General features: G+C 55.3%; 2 protein-coding genes and 1 long non-coding RNA gene across 5 annotated transcripts; 2 read left to right on the forward strand and 1 right to left on the reverse strand.

The window, feature by feature from the left end:
- The first annotated feature begins 192 nt into the window (after positions 1–192).
- On the forward strand, positions 193–5,378 carry PCOLCE (procollagen C-endopeptidase enhancer). Of its 2 annotated transcripts, XM_074345804.1 has the most exons (10): positions 193–404; positions 1,282–1,390; positions 1,813–2,071; positions 2,269–2,343; positions 2,970–3,094; positions 3,591–3,727; positions 4,074–4,345; positions 4,602–4,679; positions 4,816–4,986; positions 5,144–5,378. In XM_074345804.1, the coding sequence occupies exons 1-10, from the start codon at positions 310–312 to the stop codon at positions 5,308–5,310; spliced, it is 1,488 nt and encodes a 495-aa protein (XP_074201905.1). In that variant the 5' UTR covers positions 193–309; the 3' UTR covers positions 5,311–5,378. The 2 variants fall into 2 exon arrangements, with proteins under 2 accessions (XP_074201905.1, XP_010965419.1); XM_010967117.3 differs by lacking the exon at positions 2,269–2,343 and having other exon boundaries at positions 197–404.
- Positions 5,379–5,576: 198 nt separating this feature from the next.
- On the reverse strand, positions 5,577–7,009 carry LOC123611890 (uncharacterized). The gene is made up of 2 exons (XR_006718988.2): positions 6,728–7,009; positions 5,577–6,399 (listed from the first exon to the last, which is right to left on the reverse strand). It is a non-coding gene; the product is annotated as an uncharacterized LOC123611890 (long non-coding RNA).
- Positions 6,718–9,437, forward strand: MOSPD3 (motile sperm domain containing 3). 2 transcript variants are annotated; one of them, XM_010967118.3, is made up of 6 exons: positions 6,718–6,851; positions 7,328–7,595; positions 7,794–7,869; positions 8,101–8,330; positions 8,924–9,088; positions 9,214–9,437. In XM_010967118.3, exons 2-6 carry the CDS (start codon positions 7,391–7,393, stop codon positions 9,243–9,245), a joined length of 708 nt encoding a protein of 235 aa, XP_010965420.2. In that variant the 5' UTR covers positions 6,718–6,851; positions 7,328–7,390; the 3' UTR covers positions 9,246–9,437. The 2 variants fall into 2 exon arrangements, with proteins under 2 accessions (XP_010965420.2, XP_045360402.2); XM_045504446.2 differs by lacking the exon at positions 6,718–6,851 and adding an exon at positions 7,022–7,143.
- Positions 9,438–12,781: the final 3,344 nt, after the last annotated feature.

Raw genomic sequence — 12,781 nt, forward strand, 5'->3', positions numbered from 1 at the left:
ACGTGACTGTATTGCCTGGATTATGGCTGAGAGCCTGATGCTCCCTCTGCCCTTCATTGCTCCAACCCCTACTAGGTCAGTATTTATGTGTCCTGGACCCAGAGAGGCCCCTGGACTCGCTACTGTCCCAGCTCTGCTCTCCCTGTCCCGCCTTCCCCACCGCCCGCCCCACTGGCCAGTCCCCACGCCCACACACCCGAGGCTGCCTCATCTGGCACTGATTATCTCTGCTGCTGCTGCTGCTGCCGCTGCTGAACTCAGCTGCTGCCTCTGTCTTGAGGACCCCAGCGCCTCTCCCCCCGCCCGGCCATGCTGCCTGCTGCCACAGCCTCCCTCCTGGGGCCCCTCCTCACTGCCTGGGTTCTGCTGCCTTTCGCCCAGGGCCAGACCCCCAACTACACCAGGTAGGTCTCTTGGCACCTTCCAGATAGCTTGAAGTCCCTGATTCCTTGGGAAAAGGCGGTGGGGGGGGGTGTTGTGCCTATGGATTTTGTGGATTCTTTTGCTAACATCTCCCCTCCAGATCGCCCAGAGCCCCTACCCTCCTCTGGTCCCCAAGTCCTCCCTCTCTGCTGCAAGATCACTGTCTCCTGCAGGTCACCACTGCTCCTCACTCCTCCACAGTCCGTCCTCTGCCCTCTAAGTCTCCCCCTCTACTCAGACCCTTGGCCCTGCCTGGAACCTGAGAGCACCAAGACTTTGAACTTGCCTGGTAGCTGGACATCTGGATTCTAGGAGGGAATTAGAGAGATTGGGGAGGGGGGGAGGGGGGAGACTAGGGAGTCAGGCACTCAAGTAGTTAGCTGTAACTGGATCAGGGCAAAGGTTGGGAGCTCAGGGAACCCAGTCTCCAGGTTCAATCTAAGGGCCCAAGCCGCTGTTTCTCTCTCATCTCCCCGCCCCCACCCCTCCCAACCGCCTCGTGGCTGTGTCCACATCTGGAATTAGTTAGGCGGCTCCTGTCTCTGACTGCCAGGCAGGGCGAGGGGGGAGAATGAGGAAGGGGGGCTGAGGAGGATTCCGGGAATTCCTGTTGGGATGGGGGTGGGGCCTCCAAGGGGCTGGAAGGACAGCCAAGTTGCTGGCCCCACTTTTTCTTGACCCTCTACTGGAGTGTTTCCCACCCCAGTCCTGTCCTGGCTGATTAAGGGTACCCCAGATCCCTTGGGCCTTTCTCCCTCATCCCCCTGGTTTCCCTCCTTGGCCTCCCCATCCTCTTTACCCTATCCCAGTTTCCCCGCTACTCCCCTACTCACGGCTGGTGTCTCTTCTGTTGTCCAGACCTGTGTTCCTGTGCGGAGGGTCTGTGACTGGGGAGTCCGGCTACCTGGCAAGTGAGGGTTTCCCTAACCACTACCCCCCCAATAAGGAGTGCATCTGGACAGTAACGGTGAGAAGGCCCCTCTGGCCACTACCCCCTTGTCAAAGTCTCCAAGGCCTGGGTCCAGGTAGCCAAAGGGTGGGCCCCCTGCCCACCCCGAAGCACCACAGCTTCTCCCTGGGGAAGTCCAAGCCCCTCCCCTCTGGTCACTGATGGCATCAGTGCTCACAATAACACGTGGCAGGTGTCCTCACACCTTAACTCAGAGCCTGCTTTTCCTTTCCCAACTTTGTGCCCACCCACTTTAGTCTCTCCACAGACCTCAGGTCTTGTCCCCTGCGCAAGCCACAAGCCCTTTGCTCTGCACCCTGACAAAGCCCCCGCCCGCTCAGGCCCAGTTTCTGTAGGAAATGCTTGGGGAAAGGGAGGTGCCCTCCACCTGGTTGTGTTTGGCCTGACTTTGCAGGTCCCCACCCCTGTCCCACCATCAGGTCCCTGAGAGCCAGACTGTGACTCTCTCCTTCCGAGTCTTTGACCTGGAGCTGCACCCCTCCTGCCGTTACGATGCTCTGGAGGTCTTTACTGGGACTGGAACCTCGGGCCAGCGGCTTGGACGCTTCTGTGGGACCTTCCGGCCAGCGCCCTTAGTCGCCCCTGGCAACCAGGTGACCCTGAGGATGACATCCGACGAGGGCACGGGAGGACGAGGCTTCCTGCTCTGGTACAGCGGGCGGGCCACCTCAGGCACTGGTGAGACCTCCCTCACCTCCGCCTTCTCCTTCTCCTAGCCCGCCCCTGGCGCAGGCCCCCCCCCAGCCTTAACCTCCACCCCAAGAGCCTGGGGCCCCCATTATCTCCCTTAACCCTTTTTCCTCACTAACTGCCCCTTCAGTCCCTCCTCCCCGTCTTCTCTCCCCACCTCCCGCTCCCACCCACCCCTCTTCCAGGCCCCCCCCCAGGCGCGAGGCGGAAATGGGTCACGGACCCGCGGGTGGAATGGGCGGCCTGGGGTTACTGGGACGGTGAGTAACTGCCCGCCCCCGTCCGCAATCGGGCTCCCTCAGACGGGCGCAAGGGGGCACCCCCGGACCGGGGGACTAGATTCCCCCGACCCGGAACCTCCTACACCCAGCCCAGGGCTCCCGATTGCGGTCCCATCAACCCCCTCCTGGCGGCAGAAGTCTCCCCTAAAATGTTTAAGGCAGGGACCTCCCCAAAGGAGCCTCCCGGGCTGTGCCCCAATTTGAGGGCACCCTCACAACATGGGGACTCTCCAGCCACGATGGAGACTTCTCTGCCGGACTGGGGAGATGGGATCTCCCAGGGGAAGAGGAGTGATGTGACCTCGGGTCAGGGGGAGGGGCAAGAAGGGAGCGTGTCCAGTCAATTCCTCTTCCCCCTTCCACCGCCCGCCAGGGCGCCCGGTAGTCCGAGATATACCCTCCGCGGTCCAAGACCTCCCTGAGCCCCGCTCCTCCGAGCCCCTTCTCTGCTAACCTACCCCCGTCCTCCCTCCTCCTCTTCTCGCCCCCTCATCCTGAGACCCAGACATCTGAGCTTTCTGCACGGGCTCCCAGCCTAGAGCTCTCCTCCAGCTGACGGAGGGTCTCCACCGCCCCCCACCCCCACTCCTCTCTCCCCTCCCCAGAGCACCAATTTTGCGGGGGGCGGCTGGAGAAGGCCCAGGGAACCCTGACCACGCCCAACTGGCCCGAGTCCGATTACCCCCCGGGCATCAGCTGTTCCTGGCACATCATCGCGCCCCCGGACCAGGTACTGACCCCCTGCCCGAGCCGCCCTCGGGGACCCAGGCGGTGTCCTCCAGCATGCAGCCAGCAAAGATTTGTTGAACATCTACTATGTCCCAAGCACTGAGCTTGCCTTGGTGGGGAGCAAAAACAGACCCAGACCTGCTTGCATCCAAACAAAAAATGTAAAATTGCAACTGACGAGCCTTACGAAAGCGAGGTACCTGATGTTGATATAAACTGATTTCTGCGTACGTGTATGTGGTGGTGGTGGAAGTGGACTTGACCTTGCGGACTACGGCGACGGACGCCACTGCAGGGTTCCCACGGGTGTGTTTCTCCGAGCCGTGTTTTGAATGCATTAAGAGAGGGGGTTCGAGGGGATGCGGAAGGTGAGAGAGGGGGCCGCTGCGAGCGTCCCGGAGGCAGCGGCGAGGTGAAGGAGGTGAGAGGTGGGGGCTCCTCGCCCTCGGCCGCCCCGGAATCCCGCCGCGCAGCCTCTGCCTGTTCCCTGCCGCTAGGTGATCTCACTGACCTTCGGTAAGTTTGACCTGGAACCTGATTCCTACTGCCGCTATGACTCAGTCAGCGTGTTCAACGGAGCTGTGAGCGACGACGCCAAGCGGCTGGGGAAGTTCTGCGGCGACACCGCCCCGGGGTGAGGGGGCCGGACCCGGGTGGGCGATGGAATGTGGGCGTCTCCACCGCCTCAGGTGCGGGAGTCGGGGACCGCGCTCTGCTGGTGGGAGGGGCGGGGCTTAGCTTAAGACGCGGGATGCGCCCAGGTGGGTGGGCGGAGCAGGTAGACCGCCTGACAGGCAGCCGGGTTTGGGGCCAAGCCTGGAATCCGCAGATCAAGAGGCGAGTGGGGCTGGCGAAATCGGAAAGCTAATGCAGCCACCGATGGGCAGAGGTTAAAAGGCCACCGGCCCGGGTAGGGGGCAGGATGCGCTGCCCGCCTGACGCCCTCGCACCGCCACACCCTATTGCCCCGCCGCCCGCAGTCCCATCTCCTCTGAAGGGAACGAGCTCCTTGTCCAGTTCGTCTCGGACCTCAGCGTCACGGCCGACGGCTTCTCAGCCTCCTACAGGACTCTGCCGCGGGGCGCCACTGAAGAAGGGCCGGCCCGGAGCCCAGGGGAGGACTCCCGGTCGAGTCCCCCGCTCCTCAGCCCAGGCCCCAAGCCTGGAGCCGGGACCAAAGTCAAGCCTGAACCACTACCTGAGGAAAAACTGAAGGCCCTACCTAAGGCAGAGGCAGCTCCGGTGGGCCCCGGTGAGTCTGGGAAGGGAGAGGAAGTGGACTCAGACTGAAGGGAGCTGTATCAGCGGTCCTTCCTGCGCTCATTCATTTGTTCATACAACACTCACTAGTGTCGCCTCTGTGCTAAGGGCTTGTACTGGGTGCTGGGACCCAAAGCTGGATAGGGCCCTGAACATGGTCAAAGCAATGAGGCTTTGGTGGGGAAAGTGGTCCTTCCTACCTGCTGGGTAGGTTACCCTCCACAAACAGTGCCCCCATCCCCTACCAGGTGCAGCCAGTGTCCCCTGCCCAAAGCAGTGCCGGCGGAAAGGCACCTTGCAGAGCAACTTCTGTAACAGCAACCTGGGTAAGAAGCTTCATCCCCAGCTCTGCCCTTTCAGCTCCCCTAATCTCCCCTCCTGTCCCCAAAGTCCCCCTTCTTTCTAGTTCCAGCCCTGCCCTGGCCTCCTGTCTCCTCACCTCTCACCTCAACTCTCTCACAGTGGTGACCGCAACAGTGAAGTCCATGGTTCGGGGCCCAGGGGAGGGCCTCATGGTGACTGTCAGTCTCATTGGTGTTTACAAAACCGGAGGCCTGGATCTGCCATCTCCACCCACTGACACCTCCTTAAAGTTTTACGTGCCCTGCAAGCACTGCCCCCACATGAAGAAAGGTAATGGAGATGTGGGGAAATGGAGATGTGGGGAAATGGAGAGGGGGACTTAGCCTCATGAACACGATAGAGGTAGAATCTGAGGGACTAGGGTGAGGAGGTTCATCTACAAGGTCTCAATAACATGAGCTCTCAATCCCTCCCTCCCCCTCCCCAGGAGCCAGTTACCTGCTGATGAGCCAGGTGGAAGAGAACAGAGGTCTCATCCTTCCTCCAGAGAACTTCGTGGTTCCCTACCGGCCCAACCAGGACCAGATCCTCACCAACCTCAGCAAGAGGAGGTGCGCATCCCAGCCTGTTCAGGCTGCTGGGTCCCAGGCCTAAGCCCAGGCCAGCCTCGGACTGTGGCCCTAAGGACCCCTTTCTTATCCAAATAAATGTTTCTTGACTGAGGAAGGGGTCACATCTCCATTTCCATGGTTTTGGTGCTCATCTTGGGGATTTGTTTTCATTCATTCGTTAAACTCAATAGTTACCATACCATAAGAATAGTAAGAAGAATGTAAGTCGAATCTTGCCAACTCCTTGCTCAAAATTCTCCCATTTTCTCAACACACACTCAAACACAGACAATGGTAACTGCGTAGAGGTGACGAATATGTAAATTAGCTTAATTGTGGTGCTCTTTTCACACTGTATACATATATTAAAACATCAAGCTGTACACTTTAAATATATACAATTGTTATGGGTCAAAAATATCTCAATAAAGCTGTTAAAAAAAAGAAATTAAAACAACTCTCCCATAGTTTCTCTCAGTCTCCGAATAAAATCCTAAGTCCTGCTGTGGGCTCTGAGGCTTTAGGGGTTCTGCGTCCTCTCTCTCACCTCATCTCATCTCTGAGTATTGTCTCCCTTACAACCTCTGTTCCAGTCACACTGGCTCCTTGGCCATTTCTAGTACACATCTGCTTCCAGGCTTTGCCTTTGCTGTTCCTTCTATCTGGAATTCTCTTCCACAGGTAACTCCTGGCTCGATTCCTAACTTCAATCAGATCTCAGCTCAAAAGTTCCTCCTAGTCATTCCTTGGTTCATTCCAAATGGCAGGCACTATTTTAGGTGTGGAAAATACAACAAAAGTCCCTGCTCTTGTGGAAAGAACATTCTACAGGAGCAGAAATAAACTAAAATAAACAGGATGTCAAGTAGCCCTAAGAGTGTTAGGAAGAAAACAATAGCATAAGAGGACAGACAAGGGGAGATTCTACGTTTGATAGGGGTGCTCAGGGAAGGCTTTCAGACAACTTTGTTTTGCTCCACAGCAAACCAAATGTGTGGGCCAGGAGTGATATTCTTCACCTTGTCAAGGCTGTTTCCTAGGCTGTAAAGGGAGTTGAAGATTCGGTGGGACGATTTAAGTAGCAGAGTTGAATCTTAATTCCGTTTGCAAGTGTGACTGATTTCCGAGTTCCCTGCAGGAAGGAATCAGGAGAAGAGCAGTAGGCCAACAGGGAGCAACCCCCAACTAGTACTATAAAAAGCGGCTTTCGTTGCTACAGAGGCTTCTAAGAGAGCCTGGGATTGAAGTGGAGAAAGAGGGCTCCCTTGCGAGATGTGATTCTAGTCATCTGGACTGTCTTAGAATGGGAAGGAAGGAACATAGCCCAACACCCAGCCTCACCAGGGTCCCCCAACTACTTATTCCAGGGTTAGCGTTCTAGCCACAGACGCTCGTAAAATTTTACGTCACTGGAATCAAGCCAATCACTTCTTTAAGCGCACCAATCGGAGTATACTTACGGCTGAAACGAGGCCGTCCTGGCCAATGACAGAGGCCGTACGGCGAAAGAGCAGAAACGGTCTCCCGGGAAGATGGCAGCCCTGGTCCATCCACAGGTTGATTGGCAGATGCTGTGACCAGAAGGTGAGCTTCATAGCACAAGAGGCCGTTCGGAGATGGAAGCCCGAAGGACCGTGGGCTCCAGCTCAGGGAGGGACAGATACAGGTCTCGGCGGAAAGGGCAGCTCCGGAAGAGGCCGCTGCGTCAGGCAGCAGAGTCTGGCCAGAGCGAGGGGGCGGGTTTCCCGGGACGCCCGGAAGGGGCGGGGGCTGCGGTGGGGCGGGGCTTATGGAGCTCTGGAACCTGGGCTGAAGACAAGGGCCGGGGCTGCGAGCCTCGAGGGGCAGGGTTTACGGGGTGGGCGTGACCATCGAGGTACGGGTTGGGGGCGGGGCCTAAAGGGACCTAGGGCAGAGCTGAAGAGAGAAAGGGTTTGGGGGGCCTGTGCCTGGTCTGCGGGGGCCTCATCTAGCGGGATTCCGAGGCGGCGGCGGCGGCATCGGTCCAGGCCCTGCCCTAAGATCTCATCCGGTTCCCTTTCGCCCTTCTCTCCCCTCAGCTCTATACTCCAGGCCCTGTCCCTTGAGCTCTGCCCTCGGATGTTCCACCGCCCAGAGCGTGCATGCGCCGTGGGGCGCCCCAGGACCAGGAGCTGGTGGGTTCGGGGGCTCCTGGGCGGGGGTCCCGGGGCGCCCCTCCTCTCTCGGGACCTGTTGTCCCGGTTCTCGTCTTTCCCCCGGATCTAGTATTCAGGGCGGACCAGCGGAGCGGACCCCGGCAGCTGCTGACCCTCTATAACCCCACGGGAGCAGCGCTTCGCTTCCGAGGTGAAGGGGATGGGCGCCTCGTGCTAGGGATCTGGGGACTGGCGACAGAACATTGGGGAGCTTGTGTGGGCTGGAGCAGTCAGATGAGTATGGTCGGATGTCCAGCCCTGGGGTAGAAGGCAAGGGGGACTTCAGGGACGGGGCTTGTGCAGGGTCTCTGAGGCAATAGTCGGTCTATGTGTGTCTTTTCCTTTCCAGTCCTGTGCACAGCACCTGCCAAATACACAGTGTTTGACGCGGAAGGATATGTGAAGCCTCAATCCTGCATTGACATGTGAGTTGGAAGGGTGGGGAGGCTGATGGAAGCCAGGGGTCGCTGCCACCTTTCTCTGAATTACTGTGCTGTGGTCTTAAGTCTGAGACCCGGTCCTCTTCAACCTATTTTCCCCACCCTCTGTCTGCGTCCTTAAGGGAAAATTTCCTGGGAGTGGGACCTGGATCCACTTGGATCACTGCCTCTCACTCACTGCCCCTCAATGGGCCTCTCTCCTTTCTTTGGGACCAGTGTGATTCGCCACGTGGCCCCTAATCCCAGCCATTATGACGTCCAGGACCGCTTCCGCATTGAGCTGTCTGAGGAGGGAACAGAGGGCCGTGTGGTGGGGCGCAAGGACATCACCTCGGTTCTGAGGGCCCCTGCATACCCCCTTAAGCTTCAGGGACAGCCTGACCCAACACCCCACCCAGGGCCTCCTTCCTGGACAGCACCACCCACGGCCCAACACTTCCCAGAAAGTGAGTTTGGGCATGGGAATTCTTGAGTTATGCCTGGAGGGAGGACCTAGCCTAACGGAGGGAGGACCTAGCATGATGCTAGAGATGAGCTCCACTCGAGTTGAAGAAATCTGGTTCAGTTCTTTGTGTTTGGATGAAAACATTCCTAGAAGTTGAGATTTTTATATCAGGTTATGGAAAAAAGCAGACTTTGCAGTTTCCTTGGTTTCTGGCTTCCACTTGAGGGAAAATTCCCCCCTTAGCTCTGACTTCATGACTTCCCTGAAGTCAGCTCAGTTCAGCCCAATAAAAAACCTGTATTGAGCCATGATGCTGTACCAAGGTGTGTGTATATATGGAAGACAGAGGCCCCTGCCTGACAGGTTGGTACACAGGAGCCAGTAATCAGGGCAGAGTGAAGAAAGAGAAAAGATGCTGAGGGACAAAAGGGAAGAGGGTTTCTTGTGGCTGTGAGGACAGAGGCTCCAGGGAGGAGAGGACACCACCTGTGTCCAATAATAAGTGGGTACACCTTCCATCCTCAGCCTCCTCCCTGGAGGGCCTTGGGCTGGACAGGAGTTGGGGCTGGCTTCTGATGGGCCTTTTTTTCCCAGATCCCCACCCTCAACTAGCCACCAGCTCCTTCCTCCTCTTCTTGCTGACGGGCATAGTCTCTGTGGCCTTCCTGCTTCTCCCGCTCCAGGATGAACTCGGCAGCCAGCTGCCCCAAATCCTGCACGTCTCCCTGGGACAAAAGTTGGTGGCAGCCTACGTCTTGGGTAAGCACAGTGGTGGCAGGGTGGCAGGGGATCCAGCCCCAGAGAGAGAGGGGAGTGGTGGCTGGAAAGAAAGCTCACAGAGCCCCTGGGCTGCACATACAACCTTGCTCTTTCTTCCCATCCAGGCCTCCTGACCATGGTGTTCCTCCGGACCTGAGCTCCAAGCTTAACCTCCAGCCCCCTCCCTGGGCAGGGACATGGACCTGGACATGAGACAGCCACTGTGATGCTCATAACCTTGCCTCAGCTCCTGCTTCCTTCTTCCTCCTTCCTGCCCTTACCCCACCCCCAAAACCCAGGGATTTGTATTCATTTTCCAAGTTGAATAAAATAAATTTGTAAAATTGAACTGAGAATTGTAGGGAAATGTCCCTTTCTTCCTACTTCTTTTCTCCAGTTCCTCCTACTCCCAGGGGACCCAGCACCTGGGACAATGAAGAGGCCCAGGGAGGGTTAAGAAGAACTGGGTCCTGGGCCTGGGGCTGCACTGAAAAAAAAATGTGATCTTGAGGAAGTTATTTAAATTCTTCTGAGCTTCAGTTTCTGCCTCTAAAAGGAGGGAATTGGGAAAGTTGATTTTTAAGATCTCCCTTAGCCCTACCCCCTAGGGATAGGGTCCTGTCGCAAAGCCAGCAGACCTAAGCTAAAAAGAAACAAACAAATACCACCTGCTCCCACCTGCTATAGAACTCAGGTCTCATGGTCTTGAGCCATCAGAGCCTCTTGCCAGGGTTGCCTGGAGGCTTCCCATCCCCAGAATCCTCTTCTGCCTTTTGTCCCTTCATCTGCTTTTATTTTGTCTCATCCTTTGACTTCAACCCCTGTGGGTCCAAAACACCAAGGCCCCTGCCAAGATGAGGGGGAAATGGCACTGCCTGACATAACCTCAGCCTCACCGGGCAGGAGCAATTAAGGCAAAGGCAAAGAATAGGCTCCTTGAAAGGCAGGCTTCCAGCTCTCCTTCACATGCAGGGCAAACGGGAGGAAAGGAAGAAGGGCAGCCAGTGACTGGCAGATTGTGGATTGGGGACAAAAATCAGCAAGATAACATTAAGGCAGACTCAGTCTGTTATGCTGCTGGAAGGTTATCAGTCGCTCCAGCTTACTTCAGGGGCCTTGGGAGCTGCCTCACTGCCCTGGAAGTCTTGTCCCTCCCACACCCTTGCTGGCCCCAGTGGGCAGAGAATGGCTCTGCAGCCTGTGTCTGGGAAGTGAGGAGGGCTCTTTCCACTGCCCAGCAAACCCCTCACCAAATTAGTGTGTCTGAGTGCTAACCATTCACACTGGGCTGGCTGTGCCCGGGATCCCAAAAAGGTACTTGAGGTATCACACATGAGAGATTTTGCTGGTATTGAAAGGGAGCAGGACCCTTTGAACCCCCCGTCCCAGCCTCGTCTCTTGTTTGTAGAAGAGCTGAAGTCTCCCAGGCCTCCCCGAGTTACAGAAGAGCGGGCTCAAGCAGTTGATGAGGACAAGTCGGCAGGCACTGGGGGATGGCGACGACTCTGACCACCTATCTCAATGAGTAACTGAGATTATTCCTTCATTGTCCTTTAAAACTCATGGCTGGACAAAATTTTTGGAGATGGTTTTTTGAGAGGATGCTGGGCCCACCAGATTGCAGGCATTCTGATTAAAAGCAACTTTCCTTTTTGTTACCAAGGCTGTTGTCCTCAGGATTATAGCCCTGCTCCTCCCTCAAATAGGAATTAATTAGTCTTATCTAAGTCTCAGGAGGCAGCAGCAGAGAAGAAACAAGAACTGGTTAGAACCCACCCAGTCCAAGATGGTGGAGGATTTGACTTCAGTGGACCTTGAGCCTCATTATTCGCTCATTGTTATGTATTAGCATGCTAAGTGACACACCCATCAGCGCCATGACAGTTGACGATTGCCATGACAACCACCACCCATCTTGGCTGATGGCTCCCCTGCTTGAGCACCTCTTCCTCACTCAAGAGCTTTACTTCCCTTCTCCCGACATGAGCACTTTCCATTTCCCTTTCTGAGCAATAAAGCGGCTGTTCATTTCATCCGTCTGCCTCCGCTGTGTGAATTCTTTTGCAGTTGGCAGCAAGGACACTCACTTTGGTGGGCCTCCTAATTTAGGGGTCCCTCCATCCGCTAACAGTATTTGCTGTGAAAAGGCCTTGTTGCCAGTGGAATCAGGAGGCTTCCTGAAACAAAGCTATGTAGGGGCAGCTACTGGTGGGGGTGGCAGGGGACTTGGGACACAGATTTTTTTTTAATAAGTAAATTTGTTAGAAAACAGTACTGAGCTTGCAAGTAGTTGGATGTGTGGGTATTAGCTTCCTGTGTCTGCATAACTGTTTATCACAGACTGGTGGCTTAAAACTACATAAATTAATCCTCTTACAGTTCTAGGGGTCTGAACTCCAAAATGAGTCTTCTGGGGATGAAATCAAGGTGTCAACAGGGCTGGTTCCTTCTGGAGGCACCTAGGGGAGAATGTTTCCTTGACTTTTCCAGCTTCTGGAGGCCATCTGCATTCCTTGGGTCGTGACCCCTTCCTTCATCTTTAAAGCCAAGCATGGAAATAACAAATGATCGTTGTGTTGAGTCAAAAAAAAAAAAAAGTGTGTAGCATCTGCAAATTTCTCTCTGACTCTGACCCTTTGCTTCTGTTGTCACATCTCCTTTCTCTGTCTCTGATCCTCCTGCCTCCTTTAATAAGAACCCTAGTGATGACCTCCCCCACGCCTGCAATCCAGGATAATCAGCCTGTGTTAGTTTGCTAAGGTTGACACAGACTCATTGGCTTAAAAAAACAGAAATTAATTTCCTCACAGGTCTGAAGGCTAGTGTCCAAGATCAAGGTGTCAGCGAGTTTGATTTTTCCTGAAGGCTCTCTCCTTGGCTTGCAGATAGTCCCTTTCTCCCTATGTCCTCTCGTAGTCTTTCCCCTCTGCACACACTTCCCTGGTGTTTCTCTTTGCATCCAATTTTTCTCTTCTTGTAAGGACACCAGTCAGACTGGATTAGGCCCACTATGAGACTCTTTAACTTAATCACTTCTTTAAAAGCCCTATCTCCAAATACAAACACATTTTTGAGGTACTAGTGGTTAGGGCTTCAACATATGAATTTGAGGGGACACAGTTCAGCCCCAAATACTCCCCATCTCCAGATCCTCAACTTAATCATGTTTTCGGCATTTAAGGTAACATTCACTCAGATTTCAGGGATTGGGATGTGGATCTCTTTGTCCAGAACTTTACTCTGTATACTACAGGGAGCAAATGGACAAGGTGGAGAAGGGTTGAGAAATGACTTCAGAGAATTTGTGCTGGACAGCGTATCAGAGAAACAAAGAGCCAAGGAGGCTTCTGACCCTCAGTCCAGGCTCCTGAGAACCCACCAAGTCAGACTCAAAGGGGTAAGGAGGGGGCAGTTTCATCCTGGAATGCAGCAGCATCCATAACTAAGAAACCTTCTCTTCCCAGCATCCTGAGGAGCGGGCTAGGACCTGTCACACCGTACGAGAGGACTGAGGAACCCTAGGATTTATGCAGCTGCCAGGAAGTGAGAACCAGGGCTGCAGCCTCCTGAGACTATGATTAAAAGGAAAGCAGTACCAGCAGCACCTGTAATTCCCTGCTTTCCTGCAGCTTCCACCTCACTGGGCAAAGACTGGCCAAAGGGTCCCTGTGGGCGAGAGAGGTTCCTGGCTGG

Source organism: Camelus bactrianus, chromosome 18, assembly GCF_048773025.1.
Source record: "Camelus bactrianus isolate YW-2024 breed Bactrian camel chromosome 18, ASM4877302v1, whole genome shotgun sequence".
NCBI lineage: Eukaryota > Metazoa > Chordata > Mammalia > Artiodactyla > Camelidae > Camelus > Camelus bactrianus.

Coding starts and splice junctions, on each gene's coding strand:
- PCOLCE (XM_074345804.1), top strand. CDS start 310: ATGCTGCCTGCTGCCACAGCCTCCCTCCTGGGGCCCCTCCTCACTGCC. Junction 3,095..3,590: donor TCATCGCGCCCCCGGACCAG/GTACTGACCCCC, acceptor CCCTGCCGCTAG/GTGATCTCACTGACCTTCGG. Junction 4,680..4,815: donor CTTCTGTAACAGCAACCTGG/GTAAGAAGCTTC, acceptor ACTCTCTCACAG/TGGTGACCGCAACAGTGAAG.
- MOSPD3 (XM_010967118.3), top strand. CDS start 7,391: ATGCGCCGTGGGGCGCCCCAGGACCAGGAGCTGGTGGGTTCGGGGGCT. Junction 8,331..8,923: donor GGCCCAACACTTCCCAGAAA/GTGAGTTTGGGC, acceptor TTTTTTTCCCAG/ATCCCCACCCTCAACTAGCC. Junction 9,089..9,213: donor GGTGGCAGCCTACGTCTTGG/GTAAGCACAGTG, acceptor CTTCCCATCCAG/GCCTCCTGACCATGGTGTTC.